At 43.1% G+C, this 11,130-nt stretch overlaps 3 protein-coding genes across 4 annotated transcripts; 1 reads left to right on the plus strand and 2 right to left on the minus strand.

Moving 5' to 3' along the window:
- Window positions 1–236: 236 nt before the first annotated feature.
- Window positions 237–2,279, plus strand: LOC144738671 (charged multivesicular body protein 5-like). The gene is given in 13 exon segments (XM_078621665.1): window positions 237–305; window positions 860–913; window positions 915–965; window positions 1,150–1,156; window positions 1,159–1,195; window positions 1,272–1,284; window positions 1,287–1,346; window positions 1,348–1,368; window positions 1,447–1,518; window positions 1,740–1,848; window positions 2,022–2,071; window positions 2,073–2,138; window positions 2,229–2,279. Coding segments are annotated over 13 exon segments (660 nt in total).
- A 486-nt stretch (window positions 2,280–2,765) lies between these two features.
- On the minus strand, window positions 2,766–5,433 carry FASTKD3 (FAST kinase domains 3). Its single transcript, XM_078621666.1, is given in 17 exon segments — window positions 2,766–2,864; window positions 2,958–2,993; window positions 2,995–3,042; window positions 3,044–3,074; window positions 3,144–3,204; window positions 3,287–3,461; window positions 3,822–3,910; window positions 3,989–4,220; window positions 4,222–4,263; window positions 4,265–4,345; window positions 4,347–4,400; window positions 4,402–4,809; window positions 4,811–4,918; window positions 4,920–5,110; window positions 5,113–5,218; window positions 5,220–5,246; window positions 5,248–5,433. Coding segments are annotated over 17 exon segments (1,974 nt in total).
- A 1,883-nt stretch (window positions 5,434–7,316) lies between these two features.
- LOC144738669 (myosin regulatory light chain 2, smooth muscle minor isoform) lies at window positions 7,317–8,124 on the minus strand. Of its 2 annotated transcripts, XM_078621662.1 has the most exons (3): window positions 7,941–8,124; window positions 7,570–7,731; window positions 7,317–7,489 (listed from the first exon to the last, which is right to left on the minus strand). In XM_078621662.1, the coding sequence occupies exons 1-3, from the start codon at window positions 8,122–8,124 to the stop codon at window positions 7,317–7,319; spliced, it is 519 nt and encodes a 172-aa protein (XP_078477788.1). The 2 variants fall into 2 exon arrangements, with proteins under 2 accessions (XP_078477788.1, XP_078477789.1); XM_078621663.1 differs by lacking the exon at window positions 7,570–7,731.
- Between the last annotated feature and the right edge of the window lie 3,006 nt (window positions 8,125–11,130).

Below are 11,130 nucleotides of genomic sequence, written 5' to 3' on the forward strand. Positions count from 1 at the left end.
GGTCACTTGGTTATTTATAATCATACATGTCGTCTTCATTCCTCCACCTGACGAGTTCGCTGCTCCTCCGTGTTTTCGATGGACTAGTACATTGAAAGGGGCGTGGTTGAAGGCGACAGATCACGTGGCCCCTCTGACGTCACCTCAAACTGTCTTCCGGGTGTTTTCCACAGTCTGGACAATCGACCGGAGTCAACACAGCTTTCTCTGAACACTTCTGGACGTTTTTATCCAAAATGAATCGCATATTTGGCAAGGAAAGCCGAAGGCGCCGCCGCCGAACCTGGTCGGACTGCATAGGGACCGTCATGTATCGTCTGGAAATAACTTTTCGAGCGGTGTCAACGTAACAAGTCGTTCCCTTTAGCTAACTAGTTAGCTAACTTTCCCCAGCAGAAAATAAGGCCGGTGTTCAGTTTGCGGTACGACAAGTTCGTCTTAAGTAACGAAATTAAACCCATAATAGATATTTATACCCTATTTTATATTGTCGGTACATGTACATTTACAATATGATTAAATGCGAATTATTAACCAGCATGTATTGTCAATGACCGTAGTCAAACAGCAGTTTGTTTGAGCAGTGATTCAGCATTTTGTCATTTTGAGCTCGAATTAAACCTCATGGCAGACATTCAGCAGAAACTATGCGGCTGTCACCAACCAGTCCAACAGGTTGGCTCTGTGGGCATTGCTATTGTTAGCCGACAGGAAGAGACCCATTCAGTAAGGATCCATGGAACCAAAGGGACTTCAAACAAATTCATCCATGAGCACTGGACGTGTTTACATCCATTTAGAACCAATGCATTGTCACACACACACGCTGATGTTGTGTTTCCGTTTTCTCCATTCCAAGGTTGATTCGCGGGCTGAATCTGTTGACAAGAAAATTGCCAGACTAGATGCAGACACTTGTAAAATACAAGGATCAGATGAAAAAGATGAGAGATGGACCTTCAAAGGTGATCTGACCATTCATGAAAACATTGACAGTATTCACGGGCCTGCACGTTTTCTCTTAAAATGTCACTTTCAGAAAAACATGCTTAACTGTTCAAGTGATTATAATACTTAGTTCCAGTCATCACATTATTGTCCATCTCATGCCATCGATCATAACTTGGTGTGACATTTTTCATCGACTAGAACATGGTCAACAAAAGGCGATGAGAGTGCTGAAGCAGAAGAGAATGTAAGTAATTGTTCATTTGACATGTGAAATAACTTCAGGAGCTCTGAGTTTTCCTCACTGACTTCATGTGCTGCAGGTATGAGGGTCAGAGAGGACAACCCTGATGCAGCAGTCGTTTAACATGGAACAAGCAAACTACACAATCCAAACCCCTCAAAGACACTAAAACCACAGTAAGACATAGAATGGAATTTACTCCCTCGATGGGATTTTTTAAAATCAGACTTCAACATAACATCTGTCTTTCCTAGGTGGATGCCATGAAGACTGGACTCAAAGACATGAAGAAAGCCTACAAGAATGTGAAGATTGATCAGATTGAGGTACTGCTATACTGTGTGGTTCTACTTCTCTTAATATTTATGTGGTATTAAATCTTAGGGATGCACCATTCTGGGCCTCTTGCCCTCACATATCATGGCAGCTGCTGTGGATCATCTTATAGTACCACCTCTTGGATCTTCTCCAAATGCTAAGCTGTTGAATCATCACATCTCAAAGAAATAATGAAGATAAAATTGTAATACCGTCTCTTCAAAACTAGGATATTCAAGATCAGCTTGAGGACATGATGGAGGACGCAAATGACATTCAGGAAGCACTGGGCAGAAGCTATGGAACACCAGAAATTGATGAGGATGACTTGGAAGCAGGTCAGGATCCTTCTGTGACTGTTAAATAACATGATTTCGGCAACCATGTTGTAATGAGGTCATTGGCTATGCAGTGTCAGGTGACAGCGGTAAGTCAAGTCAGTTGTGTCAACCCTCCAGTTGACTATTATTGGGTAAGAAGACACATCTGCTGGAAGTGTTTGTGTCCACAGAGCTGGACGCTCTAGGAGACGAGCTCCTGCTGGATGACGACAGCTCGTACACTGGACGATGCTGCGACAGCGCCGTCCATCCCAGAGGGCCTGCCTGGTGACAAGTCAACCAACAGGGTACGTCGCAGATGCACGCAGCTTCAGAGTCAGGAGCTGACGATGTCGGTCACACTGCTTCTAATACCGTTGTTCTGGCTTGTGTTCAAGGATGGTGTTCTGGTGGACGAGTTTGGCCTTCCTCAGATTCCTGCTACATAAACACAACAATCAGCAGTTTTACGTTCTGTATCATAGCGTGTTTTGTTTTTTTTGTATTTATCCCACTGACACTCCTTGCTCTGGAGCATTTAAATCCAATCTTTTACTGTCCCTACCATGACGGAAATGAACAGGAAATCAGGTTTTTCAAATAAAATATTACTCTGTATTGATTGAACTTGTATGAATCTGTGATTGCTGGATTTGGATCTCAATGTACAGTTTCTGTAGCCCGGTGTTGCAAAGGATTAAAAAATATATTTTTTCAACCATTCCCTTGTGTCACGTGTCTGATATAAAAAGTCATCACACATAGGAAGGAGACTTTATTGTCCAGTAAAAAATATTTATGTCAGTAATAAATAAGTCTAATTCACATTTATCCTTCCACGCAGTCAAACGGCTGTCGGGCATGATGATGTCACAGACGGTTCATTAGACGGCTCCATTAGCAAGACTGATGGATTCGGCAGGAAAATCCCTGCATCACCAGCTCAGTCTGTAACTGTGAGGGAAGATTTTCTGGTGCAGATAATCAACCACGCTGCTCTTGTTTCGCAGTTTGTCAAATTCATGGAAAGGGATCTAGACAAAAAGAAAATATGTCACTGATTACAAAAACATACTGACCAACTGCATTCACACAATATCAAGCAAAAATAAATGTGATGGTGGAACCTGAACAACTTCATATCCCAGAAGCCTCAGGTGTCGCTTGCTTGATCGCCTCTTTCCCCAGCAGCCTCCTCGTGTTCGTAGTGAAACCTGTTGGGTCCGTCGATGCACAGCGCGATCCTGTCAGCAGACAAGTGTTTGAACCAGACAATACATAAACATGGCTCCAGAGTACCTGAGAGCATTTACCTCTTGAACACGTCATCATCGTGACTGGCAGGAAGTACGTATCCCTCTTCATCCAGCTTATCTCCACGTCTTCAAAAGCAAGTAAACATCAAGCTCTTGGCAAGAAAGAGACATTTTGACTAGAAGTAGGAGGAGCATCCTACCTAGTGTGTAGCAGTACGGCGTCAGAACTTTGGATCCAAAGTAGGAACGGGCCCCGAGCAAATCCACCAGTCCAGTTTTCACCGAGTTGTACAGATGTGGGTCGACCAGCGTCTCCAGAGAACGTCCAGGCGTGAGGAAAGACTTGACTCGGTACTTTGAAAGAAGCCTGGGACCCTACAGACACAGACGATGGTGAAGGAGGTGAATTTTAGTTGAATTTTATTTGATTTCTCTGATAATTTTTCATGTCAATTAATTTATTTTGTTCCTTTTTTTAAAGTAGGTTGTGCAATTGACAATGTTTGCTGATGAAACTTCTAACATTTTGAATTAGCACCACCAGACCACCAATTTGTATGCTAGCACCACCATAGTTACATAGATCGAGATAGAAAGACCCTTTAGTTATCTCCAATAAAATTCACACGTATGGGAGACGCAGAGACAGCAGGTTCAGCTGATGTGTGTCGGTGTATCGACAGGAAAACCGACCTCTTGAGGTCCGCGCTCACATATAGTTTTAAAAATAATCACACTACCTCATTAGAAGGGACACTCCAACTTCACTGTCATGTAGAGCTGCGGTCAACTGTGCCAGAAACAATCCGGTCCAGTTCCTGTGCCTTGTTCTGGAACAAAGCGGGAGAAACATCAGCAGATGAACTCTACTACGACAGATTCCATCCTTGGGTCCGTTTTACCTTGAAGCTGCTGTAGGAAGAAATTGCTGAAAACTTTGGAGACATAATTGACAGGGAATCTTTCCACCAGGAAGCAGGAGTGGAGCAGGTTGAGCATTGTCCGAGGCTGAAACTGTGAGAAGCGTGTGCGCAGGACGGTTTCCACCTTCCTGAACAGTTGACCCGCGTTGGGTGGGAGGTATCCCAGCTTCCCAAACGGCATGATCTGTCTGGCCACCTGGCTGGTGCTGTAAGTCATCCGCTCGATAAACAAAGCTCTCGGCGATGATGTCGAACCACCAGCGGGGACAGTATGTTCCTCCGGCCAAAGAACTGCATCACCTTGGTCACTGTCTCAGGCTGGGACGTGAACGCCATCGGTGGGCACGTACTTCTCCATGGCCTCCACGAAATAATGATCACTGTGACCAAAAATGCATCAGAGCTCCAAGCACGATGGCCAGCTCCTTGTCAGTGAAGTGAGGTACGTGCCGCACAGCCTGCTTGCAGAGATTTATGACAAGAGGCATCGCTTGGGTCTGTTTTAGAGTCACGAGAGCATCGAGCAGCCCGCTGACAGACGCTGGATCCATACAGGAGGTGATGGTCACAGCGTGGGTGTGCATGGCGTTCAGCAGTTCTCTGTGCTTTCCATCCTCAGCCGTGCCACCTTGCAGAAGTCTATAAACAGCGATGAGGTCTTCCAGGCTCCACTGAGAAGGCTCCTGCTTCTGGATTTGTTGCATTACCTGCTCCAGCATAACAGAGCTGGGACCCTCCAGGGCCAGCATGGCCTGGCCCAGGTGACACAGCTGGCCAACACTCATCTGCCCCCTGTCTAACCCTCTCCTGGCTCTCCGACACCAGCCGCACCATCAGCTTACTCCAGGGATCCAAGAAGAGGCGGGTGCAGGCCAGAAGAGCAGACACCAGCCCGGCATCAGTCAGCCGCCCTGCAGTCCTGCTCCAGCTGAAAACACAAGGCCCTGATGATGTCTCTGTCCAGCACAGACGGATCCCTGAGAGACCGGCCCTCCTGCTCGAGGTCGGCCACACGGTGGAGAGCTGCTGCAGCCATGACGTCCGACATGACCTCCACGGTGCTGAGCAGTTTGAACACCTGGCTGCTTGAGGAGCAGCCACCAGCCGCTGCTGGAAAACCTGCTTCTCCGCGTCGGTCAGACAGCTCAGCTGGGTCAGACAGAACCTGGGCACAGAGTCCTGTGGAGGGCCCACCACGGAGCTGCTGGTGACGAAAAGACGGCTCCCTGACGATGGTGGGTGAGGTTCCTCGTCCCACTGGACCCCCGGAGCCTCCGGCAGCCTTGTGTTCGGATACAGCGGCCGGCTGAAGTACACAGGCAGGCGGCACACATCTGCTGAGCTACACCGGTGAAACTCAGGAGCTTGAGGAGTCCCACAGGAGAGGAACTGCGAGTCCCTGTCTGGATCAGCCGGTGAGCCATCACACCGACCCTTCCACCAACGTGAGTCACACCATGAAACACCTGAAAACAAAGTATAAGGAATGGAATGTACAATGCAACAAACCTGACAACAGACAAAGTATCTATCCAGCAAATACCTGTACATGTTTCTAGATCCATTTATCGCTGCTCACTGACAGCTGTATATACTCTGTATTCTTTATTTATACAACCTGCACAACGTTTACACAACTGCACATCTGTATACTTGCCCCTTTTACTTATATCTATATACTTTATATTTTAGCTAGTTTCTTTTAAATTTGTACATTACTTCCAAGTATTCTCACAATAACCTAAGTTAGCTGCTGAGACATGAGAATTTCCCACACGGGCTCATAAAGTCATTCTTTTCTACTCGATGCAATTCTATGAGCTCTGCTCACACTCTGCTGTTACTAACCAACCCTGAAGGTTAGCTAACGTTAGCAGCTAGCGCCCAGTGTAGCTTAAACTGGCGTTGTTGTGGCTGTTAAAGGTTGTAAACAATGACGGTCAATCGTGGAGAGATAATGAAATGACTACTGCCAAAACTGTTACCGAGAAAACATCCTACCTGGACCTTCCCAGCAGCTGCAAGAGGAGCGCTAAGTGAAAAGATGCCGCTTCTAACGTGGTTCCGTAATGACTGGGCTGGGAGGTGTTCACGGCGTCTCGGAATTCTGTCCATCTAAAGTTACGATGACTCGCTGGTCACTCCTTGTGATTTTTGATACATATTATTTCACTTCATGTTTGGAAAGAATTATTTGGTCAACAAATAAAAAAAAAGTTTTGATTATTTAACGACATAACGTTTTTCAATCATACCCTATCATTTCAGTTGAAGGCAACGCCGACCACTTGATGGCGACGCCACACCTAGAGCGAACCGCAGATTACAGCAGCAGTCGCCATTGGAGTTAAACACCGAGACGTTTGTGATTATCCGTCAACCAAATAATTTGCTTACATATTCGTCTAGTTCAGTAACTAGTTGCAATGAAATCGTATTGAGAATTCAGTTACATAATCCATTTAATTGTCCAGTAACACTATTTCAAGCTGTTTGTTGTTTCTGAGGGGTTTAACTGGAGATGAATTTCTTAAATCAGCATATTGTTATTCAATCTTTATTTTAACTGTGACCTGCTTCTGTTGAACTAAGTGTAATAAGGATTCTTATAATCCAATAAACCATTCCTCTTTGAATGCTGCCACAGCAACATTTACAAACAAGTCAGAAATACTTTCTTCCCTTTAATCAAATTCAGGTTAAACCAATCCTCTAAAAGCAGTCCTTTCTCATCTGTATTTCTGTAAGCTGTGCATTTGCCCGGTTAACCTTTAAAAAGAACTAAAGTTGCTGCTTGTCAGCGCCTGCCCTAATGAATTTTTGGGGAGGACCTGTCAAGAACTTGACAAGAACCCAAGGAATGGGGAAAAAAAGGTGGCTATGCCATTGGAAAAAACAACAGTCAACTAATGTCATTTATTCACTTGTCATGTTATACAATGGAAACAGCAAAATACGACATGATAGAGGGCTTTATTTAAAAATTTTATATTATAAAATGTAAAAAATTCAGCTAAACCCAATCACTTGAATCACAAAGATGTATCCCTTTGAGCTTCCAAATAGGCTGCCACTTGACATCTTAAATGACAGAAAAACACTGGAAATTTGAAAATGATGAGTTTTTCTTCTCACTTAAGACAAGTAATCTGGCAGTGCTGGAAGTTCACATCAAATACAAATGGATCGTTATTGCTTTGGTCTGCTTTACAGTGGGGTTTGAACTGGAGAGTTGAGACATGCAGCACGGTGGGCGAGCTGATAAAAGAGGCCAAGAGGGTGGAAAGGAATATACTGGTGTGGCTATTTAATCGTCCTTATCCTTGGCACCATGCTTTAGGATGCGAGTGAACTCAACGTAGTTGAAGTTACTCTTCTTATCAATGGGCGCCTCCCTGAAAAGCTCATCAACCTCCTCATCTGTAAATCGGTCACCCATTGTCGTGAGCAGCTCTCTGAGGTAATCCTCCTGGATGAAACCTGGACAGAGATAATCGAGTCAGACGAGTACACAGGATACCATCTGCATACTTTCTTGCACTTTTGTCAGCTGTCGTTACCTGTCCCCTCCTCATCAAAGCAAGCAAAAGCATTTCGGATCACATCTTCAGGGTCTGTACCATTGAGCTTCTCTCCAAACATGGTGAGGAACATGGTGAAGTTGATGGGCCCTGGAGCTTCATTCATCATAGCCTCCAGGTAGTCATCAGTTGGATTTTTACCTGCACAAAAACACGAGGACTCAGAAATCAAAGCACGAAGTCTGACACGTTGCCATTAGAAATGAAAAACCCAAACAAGTGCTTGCAGAACCCGTTTTTCAAAACGCCAACATGGCAGACACACGCCTCAATGAGCAGCAGAATTGACATTCTATTCATTGACAGAGTGTCATGTCTGCGCTCAAGCTGATTTACAGAAGCCCACTTACCCAGGGAGGCCAGCATATCATGGAGGTCCTCTTTGTCCACAAACCCGTCACGGTTCTGGTCAATCATGTTGAAGGCCTCCTTGAACTCCTGGATTTGAGACTGGTCAAACATGGCGAAGACATTGGAAGTAGCGCGCTGAGGGCGCTTCTTTGTGGTCTTTCCCTTGGCCCTTTTGCTTGACATCTTGACTATTTTATTCCTGTTAAAAAAAAGCAACTTTGTTAGACTGAACATCCTGCTGTGCAGCGCAAAAGCATTCCGAATTATGGTCTTTATAACAGGAACGAAACAAAAAACCTGCCACAGTCTGATTAAGACAGTAAAACAATCTAATGAACTGGGTCATGTTGGTCGTCATTTTGCCATTTGTGCCACAATTAGCTGCCAGGCCAGTTTAATTCCCTAGATCTGAAATCCCCCATTGGTGTCTCTAACTGAGCTATAAATGGAAGCATTCCTCATCTTTCTAGGTTGATCAGCTCACTGTGAGGAGCAAATCACTGATGTGAAGACAGATGCCCTTATCTGGTAATGTCTTGAATGTAGCCTCAATCACAGCTTGATAACAACCCATGTTTTTGCAGCTTGGTTGATGGCCTTAACAGGAGATAACTGGATGACATTTTTCTCCAAAATGTGGCTACACGACTGGTACACTGTTTATTTACAGGACTACGTTTGACTTCCAAGTGTACAAACTTTGTTCTCAGTGATATAGATACATACATTGCTATAGAGCTGGTGATTTAAGTTGTCATATCGATTTAGAAGGAAAACATAACTCAAACTGACAATTTCAAATACCTAATTTGCTTGACAAAAATGTAAATATAGAAGCAAGCAAAGAAAAAGTAACAAAAATGGACATTGATTTTCTGTAACCTGACAACTTGTCCATTGACGATTAGCTAAATACCTAAATATCTACCGTTTTCACAATGAGCCTTTGAACCTAAGGTGGAATCATTTTATTCCCTTACCCTAGCTCACCTTTAACATTCGACGTAACACATACACGTAATGTTATCGTATACACGGTTTGCGGCCTGGCTCTCATAGTATTGGTTAGACTGTACTAGTACTTGCCTAAAACACCAAAGGACGACTGTTCAGAATCACAAGCATACTGTCATTTATTTAAACGTCGTAATTTGTCGGTTTAACCACACTTATCTGAACATAGTATGTTCGAAAAGAAGTCGCGGCGGTGCTAGCGGTTGGCTAGCAGGCTAACGGCCGATTCAACGCTACAAATATAAAAGCACGCAAGAGTTTTCACAGGCTACAAACATTTAATAACCTATATAGTTATGTAGTATTATGGCAGAAAAATACAAATGCTATGAGTAGACTATACATCCACATAAACCGAAAACACAGTCTTACCTCGCAACAACCCGATGCTCGTCAGCTAGCCCGACGCTGCTCTTTTCTCAACCACCGCCCTTCACTTCCTGACAGCGATGTTGGTTCTGCACATAACAATCGGACGAAACCAAGTAAGAAGATGGGGGAGTCAGCAGGAACGGAGTCAACACCGCTCTTTACAGAACTCCTAATACTTTGTCTGGGTGTGCCTTATGAAATAATACTACATTTTACTATAGTAAATTACAGATAAACACAAAATAATATGATTATTATATTGTTCTAGAATTAAAATGATATTCCTCACCCCCCCAAGAGAAAATGTCTCAAACACTCCCATGCCTGCGTTGACTTTCATGGATATGTCCATTTATGGACAGAAAAGGTTTATTGTCCATTGTGTTGTACCAATTAAGGACAGGTATGATTTAAAAGAAAATTTGATTCTCTATAAGTCAAATTTGTGTGGTTTTATTCCAAATGTTGCTGAAGAATTGTAATTATCTACAATAGTCTCTCACAACTTTCTTTTGTGTTATGTTATCATTTTAATATTTACTTTTAACACACATATTATTATTATTATTATTTTTTTATATATATATCTTTTTGTCTTCTAACGTAAAAATGTTGGTCAGAGATAATTATAGACACTGACAGACAAACATGGGGCAGACAACAGCTTGCACAGCGGTCATTGCTGTGGGATTACGACTGTAGGAATTCAACAGCAAGATGACTCACAGGTTAAAATGAGCAACACCTGCTGTCAGTTGTTTTTCACAGGAACCCGATCACCTTCAAACCGACCAGCTTGTGCACTCATTGTATATGTGCCATTGTTTTTAACACCACAGCCAGAATTTAGATCATTCACTTTGGAGTTGATTTCAAGGAGTTGACTCTCAGCTGAATTATTGTCACATTTAATGCACATTTACTGGCATTTAGTGCGAAAACTAGTTTAGGTCCTGATATTGTTTCATCTTACAATGCATTGGATAAATAAGCTCTTTCCGTCCATGAATATGTCCATCTTTTTATACAGTCTATTTACATCATGGAGCTAGTGTTTTATAAAACCACTAGAGTGCGCTGGTGTCTTAACAAAATATTCATCTGGACTTAGAGTGATGAAAAACCCATTACACAAGTAGTCATAATAAATCCTATGACACTTGTGTATGTCCTGAACAGCTGATAAGTGAGACCGCCTGCAAATATAAAATTCCAACTACAACAATAATGTACACATCAGCTGGGAAAACTGTATCACTCTTGTACACAAGTGGGGTGGTCACTCATCACAGTCACCAACAACAAAGTTAAAATATAAAAATGCTTCATTTTGTTACACAGTACCTGCTCCAAAGTGAACGAGCTTTGACTACAATATATTTGTAATATGGTGTGTAAGATCCAAACTCCACATAGAAAGGGATGAAGTCATTATGTATCACATTCACTGTCCTTCAGAACGTCAGTGTGGTTTTAGGTTCATGTCACTGATGATGATCTTACTGTACTTTAGTCTTTAGTATTGCTACACAGTATAAATATGAATTCATTTGATTTATTATAAAAACAAAAGCTTCTCAGTAAGCACACACACGTATACTGTATGAGAGAGGATGAAGGGCAAACTTTTGTTCGGTGTGATATTTTTGCCACGGAAGTTTACCAGGAATTAATGCTGCGGCTAATTTCCAGAACCATGTCCAAACCTGTGTGTGGAGATGTTTAAGGCCAGAAGGGACAAGAGAGGACATTTGTTTACAAACACAGAGAGCGAGAGTTGAGTGACAGAAAGAGAGAGTGACA

The sequence above is a fragment of the Lampetra planeri genome, unplaced genomic scaffold, assembly GCF_965212315.1.
Source record: "Lampetra planeri unplaced genomic scaffold, kcLamPlan1.2.h2 scaffold_1119, whole genome shotgun sequence".
Taxonomy (NCBI): Eukaryota; Metazoa; Chordata; class Hyperoartia; order Petromyzontiformes; family Petromyzontidae; genus Lampetra; species Lampetra planeri.

Bases quoted from the DNA above. Each gene is read 5' to 3' on its own strand.
- LOC144738669 (XM_078621662.1), bottom strand. From the start codon at position 8,124: ATGTCAAGCAAAAGGGCCAAGGGAAAGACCACAAAGAAGCGCCCTCAG. The intron at 7,732-7,940 runs GTAAGTGGGCTT...GTTTTTGTGCAG, and splicing joins TGATATGCTGGCCTCCCTGG to GTAAAAATCCAACTGATGAC. The intron at 7,490-7,569 runs GTAACGACAGCT...ATCTCTGTCCAG, and splicing joins CTTTGATGAGGAGGGGACAG to GTTTCATCCAGGAGGATTAC.